The sequence below is a fragment of the Lagopus leucura genome, unplaced genomic scaffold, assembly GCF_019238085.1.
Source record: "Lagopus leucura isolate 7727_CA_CO unplaced genomic scaffold, USGS_WTPT01 Super-Scaffold_100004, whole genome shotgun sequence".
NCBI classification, from domain to species: Eukaryota; Metazoa; Chordata; class Aves; order Galliformes; family Phasianidae; genus Lagopus; species Lagopus leucura.
Window position 1 is genome coordinate 68823888 of NW_024962264.1, and position 13088 is coordinate 68836975.

The 13088-nt window shown below is 47.5% G+C and overlaps 1 protein-coding gene across 2 annotated transcripts in view; it reads left to right on the plus strand.

Moving 5' to 3' along the window:
• SFXN5 (sideroflexin 5) overlaps positions 1-13088 on the plus strand; it is a 79287-nt gene that overhangs the window by 16203 nt on the left and 49996 nt on the right. For both annotated transcript variants that reach the window (XM_042871753.1, XM_042871754.1), the window contains exons 4-5: positions 11264-11290; positions 12058-12112. In XM_042871753.1, coding sequence (XP_042727687.1) covers positions 11264-11290; positions 12058-12112 — 82 coding nt within the window. The remainder of the gene's footprint in view (positions 1-11263; positions 11291-12057; positions 12113-13088) is intronic.

The following is a 13088-nucleotide window of genomic DNA, read 5'->3' on the forward strand; positions in this document are numbered from 1 at the left end:
AGCAGCAGATGACTCAGTGCCCATCTGCCTCTAGGCAGATGAAATGAAGTCGTTTGCTGAGGCAAACCACGCAGACATCTGACCTACATTTTGGTCTGTGTTGCAACAAGCCCAGGGTGTCCCCAGAGTTCATTCAGAGTTGTGCTGGGAGGAGCGTAGTTGCTGTGGTTTTTGTTCCCTTAGCTGTGCTTGCTGGAGGGTTTCAGGTGTAAAATTAAGCATGGGGGCAGAGGAGAAAGAGGAAAATGACACCAGAAATGTGTTTTCTAGAGAAATGTTAGCACATCAGCATTAAAAAAATGAATACTTTTTCGTAGCTCAGTTGGATCACGGTGTCGGTTGTGTCGGAGGGCTTTAATAGTGTGGTGCAGATAAGGGGCTCTTCCAGGAGGAGCATGGGGAGGATTGCAATGTTTGCTTGTTGTATTTACCTGCTCTTTGTTGCAAAGAGCAAAGAAACTCACAGGGAGAGGTGAGTGAGCTGCAGGCAGATGCCAGCAGGGCTGTGAAACTGGAATGTTCACCTGTGGCCTTGCAGCCATGCTGCTAAGAGAATCCTTGTAGCCAAGGTGGGAAATACTCATCCTCTCAAGCAGAGCCATATCCAGAAATAAACTCTTCTTATAGGAGGGCATTACATTGCAGTTTTCAGCTGTAGGATGGAGAATTGTAATCAATCATTGCAGGCACAGCTATTTTATACGCATTTCTCTTTGCATCCCAGTGTGCCAGATAGACACAGCTGTAAGCAGCTCGTTAATGCCTGGTGTATCTGCAGATACCATGTGATGGTTGATTGCTCAGGGGGATGGGAAGCATCTCACTTGCTTGGATTTCACCCCCGATTTTCCACCTGTGAACTGAAGATGCCTGGAGAGCTCTGTTTTGCTCACCACACCCTGCATTCTACCATCTTTGTGTCTTCTCTGTGCATCATAACCTGCAGGGTGGGCTCTGGTATCAAGACATTCCCAGTGTGCAGTTGTTTTAGTGCCAGTTTGGGAAGGGGATTTGATGCAGCTCTGGGGTGCTCATGTGAATGTGTTGGTGTTGGAGTGAAGGACTGAGCCAGCTGATCTTTCTATAGCTGAGCACATCAGCCACACTTTTTAGGGCCATGGTTAGTGGGCATGGTGGAGATGGGTCAATGGTTGCTGTCAATAATCTTAGGGGTCTTTTCCAACCTTAACGATGCTATAATTCTCCCTCTGGTCCATTGATGAAATCCATGCGTTGGCAGTAGACCAATAGATGAAAGACAGTTTGATTGTTTTTTTTGACTGAAAGGATTATTATCACTATTTTAAACTCTTGTTTGACCACGAATATTGCTAATGATCTCGTGTTTGCTGTAGGCAAGAAGTGTGTAGTTGGGTTACTTGACCTATCTGACGTTGTGATGCAGTTGCATCTGGGAGAGGCTGATTTGCTGTTACGGTTGTGTAGTCCAAAAGGCTGAGCAGAGCTTCATGTGATGCTCAAGAGAGGAGCATTCAACTTCATCATTATTTGAGAGCTGACCTAGAAGATTTGGTTGCTCAAATCCTTTAGAGATGGAGTTGCTACCCTCACAGTGGGCTCTGCAGAATGGGATGGGAATGGTGTATGGGTAGAAGCTTGAATGGGCTTCCGGGCTTCATAACCAGAATTAAAATCACCATCCCCTTACAAGCCTTTAAAATAAGAGTTTGAGCACACTTCTAATGTAGCATCTTTCTGAAGAACCCAACAACCTCCCTTAAATATCAGCTTTGAGATCAAGCAGACAAGTTGTTTTGACAGAGTTGCTTCACTAATCCGACTGATCCGCTTTGTGGCACGGCGCGTTTGGCAGTGCTCAGGCTCCTTTTTCCTCTCATTGAGAAATTCGTGGCTCTCATGAAGGATGGCAGGCAGTAGCTGAAAAGCATAACAACAGCTCAGCACAATCTACATTGCTTGCTGAGATGGATTCACTGCCTGAAAAATGTAGAAGCCTAAAGCTATGTAACGTCAAGTATCTCCTCAACGCTTATCTTCTTGACAGGGTTCCTGCAGAGTGAGTCTTCCTCTTCTGCACTTCCAGAGCAGGTTTTTCAAAATGAGCTGAAATGGAACATTTATGGCCTATCTAAAGGAAAAAAAAAACCCACCAAAGTACTGAAAAGCCATAATCTTACTTTGCTCCAGCTCTGGGCAACCCAAAATCCGGCATCTCTTCTGCTTACTCTTAAACTGGAGTCATTTCACTGCTTGGGATCGTGACCAGTAACTCAAGGTGGTAAAAACCTATTTCTTGGGCATCATTAGCACAAATGAAGAATTGATCAATAGCTGCTAGACTGCTAATAGTTTTTATTGAGGGGAAAATGGGGTTTTTTTTGTTCTCTTTTAGAAGAATGTTTTTAAAAAGGTGGAGTTGGACACAGTGATCCTTATGGGTCCCTCCCAATGGGATATGCTATGACTTGCTGTGGCTGCTATCTCAGTTATGTATTCAGTAGAACTGAGGATGATTAACTGATTGATAATTATTAGTGTTGTAGATTCAAGCAAGAAAACGTGCTCTAAACTCTTTCTCTTCAACTTAGCTTATTTACCTAAGTTTTTCTTTGCTTGCTTGGTGGCCAGACTTGGTTTTGCTTAGATAGTTAGTCAGATTTGTCATCTGTGGGTTTAATAACCTGGCTATTTGGTGCTGTTGGGCAACCAGATGTCTTGATGCCCATCATTTGTTGCCTGTTTTGGAAGAGCCCAGTGGTGCATCACCCAATGGTGTGTACCTGATGGCGTGCTGCTACTCCTTGGTGTCCCACTTCAGCTTCTTCAGATGGGACCAGCTGACGACCAGTAGGATCCTCAGAGAAGGGAGGAATGGAGATGTATGGGATTTGTGTGGATGAGAGAGACCAGTACAGCTGCCCTACCTTTCTCAGCTCTGGATTGGTTGGATGGTCACAGCAAGAGGGTTGTTGTCAGTGGCTCTGTGTGCAGATGGTGGTGAGTGATATCCTCTGGTGGTCTGTCTTGGGGCTGGTGCTCTTCAACATCTGTATGAATGACATAGGCAGTGGGATTGAGTGCATTCTCAGCAGTTGATACAGCAGAAGGAAAGGTCACCATCCAGAGAGACCTGGACAGGCTGGAAAAGTGGAGCCACGTGAACTTCATGAGGTTCAACAAGGCTGAGTGCAAGGTGCTGCACTTGGGTTGGGGCAACCCCAGATATGTGGAGAGCCTGGGAGAAGAGCTCCTTGATAGCAGCCCTGTAGAGAAGGGCTTGGGACTCCTGATGGACAAAAAGCTCCACACAAAGGAGGAAGCTTTTTGTTCAGAGGGTGGTGACACACTGAACACGTTGCCTAGGGAGGCTGTGGATGCCTCATCCCTGGAGGCATTCAAGGCCAGGCTGGATGTGGCTCTGGGCAGCCTGGGCTGCTGGTTGGTGACCCTGCACATAGCAGGGGGTTGAAACCAGGTGATCATTGTGGTCCTTTTCAACCCAGGCCGTTGTATGATACTGTGATGCTTCTATGAGCCAGCAGGGTGGTGAGACCCTGGCACTGCTGCCCAGAGGGCTGTGGATGTTCCATCCCTGGAGGTGCCCAGTGCCGTAGATGGAGCTCTGGGCAACCTGAGCTGGTAGAGAGCACCAACCTTGCAGCAGGAGTGGGGCTGTTTGGGTTATGGTGTCCATTCCAATCCAACCATTCTATGATTCTATTGCTTCTTCATCTCTCTGGTGTGCGCTTCAGCACTTTGTGCTCCTCATTTTGGTGATCTCTCACTGCACTTAAGTGAAGTTTCAGCTTGTGTTCCTTACAGTGCTCTGCAGCAAGAGAGCCAGATGTGCTGAGAGGTACTGCTGCAATCCAGGTTTAATGCCAGTTCAGCTGCCCAGAGCTGGCAGGATCCAGCCCTACGCACAGCCCCAGCGTCTGCTGTGAGCTGTGAGTGGGTAGGTGAAAATGACACACACAAGTGCACCAGGAGCCAATTTGCAGCAGAAGGTATAGACTGTAACATATCCAATTCTAAACAGGGCGGGCAATTCCCCAAAGTGCCTCCTGGAGGGAATCTCCGCTGGAGTAAAGAGGTTTCATTTGAGGGAATACTTGCTCCTATAAAAACAGTGGCTGTAAAATATCAGCCTAATAAAGCAGGGTGAAGGGCCAGCTTGCATAAAAGTGGATGTTTTCTTTAAGTCAGGAGAATTGGTGCTGAGGTTTGTCCTCCAGCCAAAAGGCTGCAGCAACAGCAGGCGTGATGCTGTGGCTTTTGTCCCTTATCCTCGCCATCCTTTCACTAATTTCTAGGATCGCATCTGTGTCCTCTGTGTGAGTGAGTCCCTTCCCCAACCTGTCCAACAGACCAGCACAGATTGGAGGAACAGATTGAAGCTGGCACGTCAGCAGTAGGAAAAGTTAAGGGATGCGGCACTCGGTGGCTATTGGATGAAGAGAGATTTGAGTCACCGTGTTTTAGGGCACAGCTGCTTTTACTGCGTGGTCATTGTGCTTGGAAATGTGCGCTGCAGGAAAGCCCCTGGAGCTGGCCAAGCTCGGATGTTGTTCCCCATTCACTGAGGGTCTGCACTAAGGTAACAGTGCTGAGGTTTTGTTACCAGCTTTAGACTGCTCTTTTCTTTTGGCTCTCTCCCAGAAGTGCCCAACACTTTTGTTCTCTTCGCTAAAATTCCCTGCAAAGGAAACAGTCCTGTGCTTGAAATGCAGTGCTGCTAACACGCCTGATAAGACGCATCCTTTCTGTTGTGTGTTCACCCCGAGGTCTCTTTCTGCCTTTGAAATTGGGGTAGAAAGAGCTGCTGAGCTATTTCCAATAGTGTGCTGACGCTGCTCAGTGTGATCTGTTCTTCTCATGTACGACAGCAGGCTTACAGCCCAGCTGGGGCCAGAGCCCCGATTTGCCCCGTTTTGTAAAGGCTCACAGCACTCTGCCCTTACAGCTGTGTCTGAACAAGGACAGGAATGAACCTGAGAGAGAAAAGTGATGAAGACTAGTTGTCCCCCCTCCCCTCTGTCCCTGCAGTCCCATCCCAGGCTCTTCCCCTTGGTCCTGCCAGCAGAGAGAGGTAAAGAGCTGCAAACAGTGGCGTGCTGGCAGGAGCTGGCGAGGGTGCTCACGAGAGCACTCAGACAGCACCTATTGCATTTCTCTGAACTTAGCTGCAAATGGGTACAGATCTCTGTGCCTGGCAGCATGCTGCCATGGCAGCGTGAGCTGCTCTCAGCCAGCATTGCCATCCCGGCCATGTGTTCCCACCTCCCTGCTCGCTTGCACTGACACAGCTGGCGCGGAGCTGAGCTTAATAAAAACTCCAGCTCCCTCCCCCCACTCCCGAAATGCTTAGCTTTTTGGGTTGAGCATCAGCAAAACCTATGGTTTTTGTCTTCTCCATGTCAATCTGTGTGCTGGAATGAGGAGGGATGGAGGGTTGGGGTACAGCTGGGATGGAGCTGTGATGGAGGTAGGGCTGAGATGGGCTTCAGTCTGCATTTCTAAAGGTAAAAACCAAACATCTTGAGCTCTGGGTCGCTTTCTGGCTAGGATCCTTGCAGCTCTGAGACAGCAGATTTACAGATTTTGATCCACCCGCATCTTTGTCTGCCTTTGGATCGGAGGTTGAAGGGGACCTCAGGAGGTATGTGAGGCAGTGGCACAGGTTGCCCAGGAGGCAGTGGGTGCCCCATCCCTGGAGATGCTCAGGTCAGGCAGGATGGGCTCTGAAGGCTGGTGGAGCTGTGAGAGGAAGGCTGCAGCCCCTTGGAGCCATTCATGCCCCCCCAGCCCCTTTCCCAACCTGAGTGTTGGTTGAGCACAGACCACGCCGTATCACTTGTGACTTCTCACTCTTCAGCCTTTCCAAATGCAGTTTTGGCAACTTGCTGTTTTGAAACTGTTTCATTTCTTCCCCATTAGGATCGGTGAAGTGCAAAGAGGCCCACCAGCATAATGGGGATCTGTTTATTGCTGTGTGCCTCCTTCAATCATGTTAGCAGCAGGAAGAGCCACTCACGCTGTCCCAGACACAGCAGAGAACAATGAATCTATCAGAGGCTAAACAGCATCCCTTTTGGAGAATAATAGCTTTTCTTAACAGTGTTGATGAAGAGCGAAGAGGTCCATTTGCAGTAAACTGTACTTTTTTTTTCCCCCTCTGGTCTCTTGCAGCATTCGATAAAGCAGAGATAGATGGGTTGTCCTGCTGCTGCCGTGTCGCTGCCAGGAGCCCTTGCACTTTGCTGCGACCTGAATGCTCCTTGCTGCTGTGGCCTGGCCTGTGTAGGGTCAGATGCTTTAGGGCATCGTTCCCACTGTCTGAAGGCAGTTGGCATCCAGGCAGAAGCGCTTGAGGTGAAGGCTCAGTGCATCAGTGATGGTAATTCTGCTGCCGATGCTGTCAGGCAGTTGCAAACTGGCTCTGCTTCGTCTCATCATCTGAGGATTAAGGGAGTTTATCTCAATTCACATCGAGATTACAAATCAGATTAGATTCTCAGCTTACTTGAGCCATATGGAGCTTGAAGCAAATCTGATATTGAGCACCCTCACTGCATTAGCAAGCCTGCTTTGCAAAGCTGTGCCTGAAACCTGTAATGGCATCCAAGTCCTCCAGCCCTGGTGCGAGGAACACTTCTCCATGTGAGCTTCTTACTCTGTTCAAATCTTTCCAGGAGGATGCTATGAGGATTAATTAGTTAATGTTTATCAAGTGCTGTGAAGCTGCAAAGTGTTATTTAAGTGCTGTCTTTTTTTATCAGTCGGGACTTGGTTCTGTTTCCACCTACACTGGTTTTGGATTTGGGTAAATCCATGCATTTCATGGTTCCCAGTGTGTGTTTCTCAGTGCAATAGAGTTCCCATTGACTGTGGTGCAGATGTCTTGGTCCATGCCACTGGAAATTTGGGTTTGCTCCAAGGCTCTCCAGTCCTGCAGTGGCAGGCAGCTCATGGTGTTGTGCTCAGTGCCGCTTAGGATGGGGAAGGAGGTTTCCATTGGTGTCCAAGAGGAGCAGCAGCTTCTGGTGCTTTTTTGCTGATGCATTTTAGTGCCAACTGCAGGAAATGTAGAGATGCACTGATTTATCCCATGCATGTGTTATTTGAGCTTGGTCTCCTTACAGCTAAAACCTAAGGTATAGATTGCCAGGAGCAGGTTTGCAAAGGGTCACTTGATGAGGCTTCCTCCAGAGGAACGTGTGCAGGAAGTGGTTTGTTATCCTGGTTTTCATGTTTATTAATAAAGCCAGACATCAGATTCTGTATACATGAGGGGACAGGGTGAAGCACATCAACTGGAAGTGTTAAATGTAGTGCCAGAAGGTCTGAAATTCCACCACTGTACGCCCATAAATCTCGCTACAAGCATCCTGCCCTAACTGAACGCCTTGGCTGGGGATCGTGGTGTGCATTTGTGCTAAATATCACTTTTCGAGAAGTGGGAATGTGGGTTTTGGGACTGGAGCTGGAGAGAAGTGGGAGAAAGGCACGCGAAGCATGAGTGATCGCACTCCTAGGGAAGAAAGCATGGGAGGGAGTGGAGCAGCACACGCTGGCAGGAGGCTCTGTCGGGCGGCACCGCCTGCCTCGTGCTTGGCACTGGTGCTGGGTTTAGTGGAATACTAAAAATAGGGGTTTCCTTTCCCGTTACCTGCTGGGAAGCTCTGGGGATGCTGTCTGGCGTGGTCTGTAAATGCCTTTAATCATTAGGAAGGCAGCAGAGAAAAACATGGTGCTGTAAGAGGAGGTGGCGTGTTGGGGAGCGCAACACAGCGGGCACTTGGGGGAGGTCTTCATCTGTAGCCACATAAGCCTGAAAACGTGGGACTTCTCTCTTTGAAAATAGCTAAGCCTTGTCACCGTGCTCTTTGAAAGCATGGGGTGGAGGTGGTCCTGTGTTTCAGCAGCCTCAGAGCCTGCCACAAACAAGGGCAAGTAGTCTGTAAAGAGCTTTCTAACCTGTGTGCACCACGGGCTGTAAGGAGGGGGAAGAACAGCTCATGGTTTAGTCCAGGATTTTGACATTTTCCTGCTTTTAATAAGCAGATAAGTTAATCCCTGAGGAATGACTGGTAGCCTTTACAGTGTTCTTATAGCGACAGGTGTTAGATAAGAGATTTGGGCAGGATATTTTTAAATAAATACGTTTTGGAAAGCTATGTCTAAGCTGTGATTTTGCTGCTAAGGAAGGAATGCTGATGGACGTCCTGTCAACCAAGGATCATATCTGTTCCCCGAGAGCTAGTGCTGAACAAAGCTGTGTGGATGGCTTCCTTGAAAAGTTGTAGAAATACCAGAACCCTGGGGAGGATGGATAGCAGTCTTATCCATTAGTTCAACATCTTGAATTGCTGGTATTGGGAACATATTTGTGCACAATCCTGGAGCTCTCCGTGGTCTTCAAGGGTGTCTCCATGAAGTTTGACTCTTTGAACGTTGTCTCTTTGAGCATTATCTCCATAAGTGCTGACTCCTTCAATGCTGACTCCTTGGACATTGTCTCTTTGAAGGTTGTTTCCATGAAGGTTGTCTCCCTGGAGCATGGACTGATCTGCCTTGCTGGAAGCTCACACCAGCCATAGACTGGAGCAGCTTGACCATCATTGCCTATTTGTGAAGTCTGCTAGTGATGCTCCAGCTCTGCTGCACCCTCATCCTTAGGCTTTTGCTGTGAATCCATGCACGATTTGCTTCTTGCACCCAAATTTGAACGGTGGCAGAATCACTATATAGCTTTGAGTCGGTAATACACAGCAAGATATAAAGGAAGATCATCTGTAAGAGAAGACTCGTTCTGTATAAGCTATGTTTAGAGATGATGGACCCAATTCTGACATAAATTGCTCACAAATCTGGAGTTGGGTGAAGATGCTCTGGATCCATGCTACTGTAAAAGAGATCAAAATCTGGCTGCTTCCCTAAAATGGCCAGAAAGAGCATGAATGAATCCCCAGCAAAGCAGGGACGTGCTCGGAAATGAGCCCCCAGCTGGCACGGCTCAGCGTGCTGGAGCTGCTGAGAGCTGCTGCAGGCAGTGATGAATTAGAGGATAAAGAAGTGAAAATGAGCTGGCAGAATCTTTAGGTGACTCATCAGGTGCATCTTGTAAAGTCTCTTTCTGAGAAGTAATGAAATCGCATGTTCTAACAATATTTGCACTGCAGTGGGGAAATGCATAAATATTGGGATCAATTAATGAAATTAGATAACTTGACCAAAAAAGCCAATAACGCTGGCTCAGAAACCATCCCTCTTCCTTTTTGCTAGTCCCCATGCTTGCAGTTGGAGAGGAAAATCTTGTGGTTTGGTTTCATAGCTAAGCCAGCCAAGACGTGGCCAGGCACAGAGTGACTTGGGTCCTCAAGCTGATGGGGTGAGTGTCCTCACATGGCCTCCCACCCTTTGGTTTTGGGGTTGGTGAAGGCAGATCCACCTTGTGGCTGCTGACCATGTAGGTTGCCTTGTCACGTTGTCATCTGTAAAATGGGGAATAGCATTTTTCCTTAAAAAGGGAGGTTATTTTTAGGAAAGAGATGGATGTGTGCATCAGCCTGTGACATTTAGGGGCTCCAGGAACTCATTGCACGTGGTGACTTTCATCACAGAGTTCCAGATCTGCAGTGAGAGCTGAATTCAGAGTAATACAGAATAGAAATAGAATCACAGAATCATTAAAGAACTGTAAGATCACCAAACCCAGCCCCGTCTCATCCCCACCATGCCCATAACCACGTCCCTCAGTGCCACATCTCCATGGTTCTGGAGCACTTCCAGGGATGGTGACCCCACCATTTCCCTGGGCAGCCCATGCCAATGCATTACCCCTCTTTCTGAGAACAAATTCTTCCTAATATCCAACCTGAACCTCCCCTGGGCAACTTGAGTCCATGACCTCTTGTCCTGTTTCGTTACCTCTTGTGGCTGCTGGTATCAGTGGGACAATTTCTGCTCTTTATAATGGAATAATTATCTTATTTCAGAAGTCTTCTCGTGGATTTGTACTTGGGGAAGGTACTAATGCATAGAGAAAGAAGAATGGCAGAACCGAGCTTAACTGTGCTGTAAAACTAAAGCATGAATGCCTGGATCTCTGCATCGGGCAATGGAGGAGCGCAAGCTCTCTGAGCAGAAGAGCTCTTGCTATCTTTGGATCCATCCACTGCAAGAGCAGATCTCGTCAGGTTAGCCTCCCCTAGGCCTGGCACTGGCACAACTGTTGTTGGAATGATTTGTCTGCTTTCTGGCGTCCTCGTTTTAAGAGGATGTTGACAAATTGGAAAGAGCTAAAAGAGCCACGAGGGTGGTTAAAAGATTGGCAAATGTGCCTGGCCAAGGAGGCAGCCAGGCTCCTAGCTCTGCTGTTCTATTTTTTTCCTTTAAGTGAAGGTTAAAGGGGGGTTTAGCAGCTCCGGGTACCTGTGTGAAGAATGCCAGCAGACAGCTCTGAAGGCTGTCAGACAGAGGAGCAGCACCAGTGGCTGGGAGCCAAAGCCTGGCCGTGGCTGGAAGGTAGAACAGCTTTTAATAGGAAGGGCACTTTAACTGTTTGGATATTTTATGTGAGTCCTGTTTTGTTTGGCCATCTCTGGAACGTGTATGTTGATACCTAAATATACATCTCACGTGCATCTTCTCTGCCCAGACATGTTATGGATGCTCCATCCACGGAGGTACTCAAGGGCAGGGTGGATGAGGCTGTAAGCAGCATCATCTGGTGCCTGTTTTAGTGGTTGACAACGCTGTCTGCATCAAGGCTTGGAACTCATTGAAGTCCTTCCAACCTAAGCCGTTCTATGACTCTGATTCTTCAATTCTGTGATTCTGTGAAAATGGGGATGTTTTTCTTCCAGATAACCATAAGCCATGCAGTGTTAGTGGTCCCCTCTCCATCACCTCTATCTGTAATCATGCACGCTCTTCAGCTTCTGTTATTCCTTGGTGCCCAAAGATCTCAGCTGTCTGAGCCAGATTTGAAGTGTTTTGATGCCCAGTTGCAGTCAGTAAGACAATCTCTGGTTTGTTAAAGCTTGTGGCTGCTGTTCTTTCCTATTGTCCAATGTACAAAGCATAAGTTTTCAACCCAGCACCTTGCTGGCCACTCAAATTGGAAAGAGCTCAGTCTGTAAAAGCGCTTTCAGTCCAGGACAGTACTGAAAATTTCCTGCTGCAGCTTCAAGGCAGCCCCCAGTGATGAATATTTGGGGGTTGGCGTGAGACTTGGGAAAGCCTTTGCTAACTGTTATGCTCTCTTTTGTTTTTCTAGCTGTGGGGAGCTCAAAAAATAAAGCAGGTAATGTGCTTTTTTCTATGTCCTGCCTGCTCGGGGCTGCTGCTTTCTCCCTTTTTGCTGAGTGATGCTGTCCTATCCATTCCTAGCTGCCAGTTGCTGGTTTCCTTTATTGCAGACATGTAAATGCAGCGAGTGCTGCCACCCAAGAGTCTGATTTTTATTTTTATTTTTTATCTTTTCACTGTATTTCTATATTTTGACATCTTCATTTTCTTCCTCCTGTCTAATCAAGAGCTTTCTTGTCCTTCAGGAATAGTTTGGTAGTTTTTCTGACTGTGGCATACCTCCTCCTGTAGACTCATGCTGGTGAATCTGACCTCTTTGTAACAAAAAAAATGGTAAAATTGCAGCTTCATTGCCCTCATCAGCAGAGCAGAATTAGGATTTCCATTGAATTTGGGCTGTCCATGGCCATGGGGTTGGCCAAGGAGATACAGACACAAGGGATGAACCTGCTAGAGAATTTCATGTGGATGGATCCCCATGGTGCTGTTCACACCTGCACGCTTTTTATCCCACCTCAGCCACATTCTGAAGCAACATTTCTGTATTTCAGGCTAAATTTCCGTATCATCTCCTACCTTATTACTTAAGGAGATGGGAAGACAGCAATAGGAGGAGGTGTGGGACAGGAGGAGGGGATTTGGGGCAGCAAGAGGGGGTTGGGACAGCTCTTGGAAGCAGTAGAGGTGATATCCTTGCACAGCTCCAGCATTCCTACGCTGTTACTCTGCCCTCACTATGGCTGTTTGCTGATTATTTTGCAGGCCATCATCCATCCTGACACAAACGAGACCATCTTCATGCCTTTCAGAATGTCAGGTACAGTATGTCCTACTCAAGCAGTCAATTTCAGTGGGAATTTGTACAAAAGTGTGTCTTTTTTTCCTCCTTTTCTTTTTCTTTTTTGGTGTTATATCTTGAAGCATTTAAACCAGATGCTGGAAGTAGTCCAAGCACCCAAATCCCTTAGAAATCAAGCTGATTTGGGACCCTCAATACCTGCCTGAGGTCTAGTGCTTAATATTTCCCTCTCCTTGTCAAGATGCTATCCTTTCTGGTATCCATTACCATAATGATGATTTTAACTCTCTAGTAAACAGCCGAACTTGAGGGTTTGAGTGCAGCTTTGGTCCTTTCCCCAAACTCTGGGAGCTGTGGGAGGGGTTGCATCCCTCTTTTATAGGAGGGATAGGACCAACTCCTTAGGATCCATTCCATTAGTAGGGCGCACAGGGAGCGTCTTCACTGGATAAAGCAGCAGAACCAGAGGGGAAAATAATGGGGCTGGTGGGTTTTGTTCTTTTTCTTTGAAAAAGGTTGAGTTTGAGGGTGAAGCATGGGGACAAAAAGCCCAGGACCCACTCCTCTGCTGCCTTATTCAGTATTTTTAGACAAATGTTTTGTCTCATGGGTCACTGCCCCTTCTGACTGTGAATTGGATCCATGAGGTGTGTAATTCAGTAACACTGACAAAATGCTGAGACCTTCCGGTGGAAGTCATAGAGATGGGTTATAATTAGCACAGAAATTGGCAATCTTAGCAGAGGAAAAATGTGAAGCCTTTGATTTCTGTGGTGCTTAACAAGATTTGGGGTAAAGCCTTCTCTAGGGCAGAAAGCTCTATCTTATACCCCATCCCTGCAGGCATTCAAGGCCAGGCTGGATGTGGCTCTGGGCAGCCTGGTCTGCTGGTTGGCCACCCAGCACATAGCAGGAGGGTTGGAACTGGATGCTCCTTGTGGTCCTTTTCAACCCAGGCCATTCTGTGATAACTGTGATTAAAACAGTCGCTAGG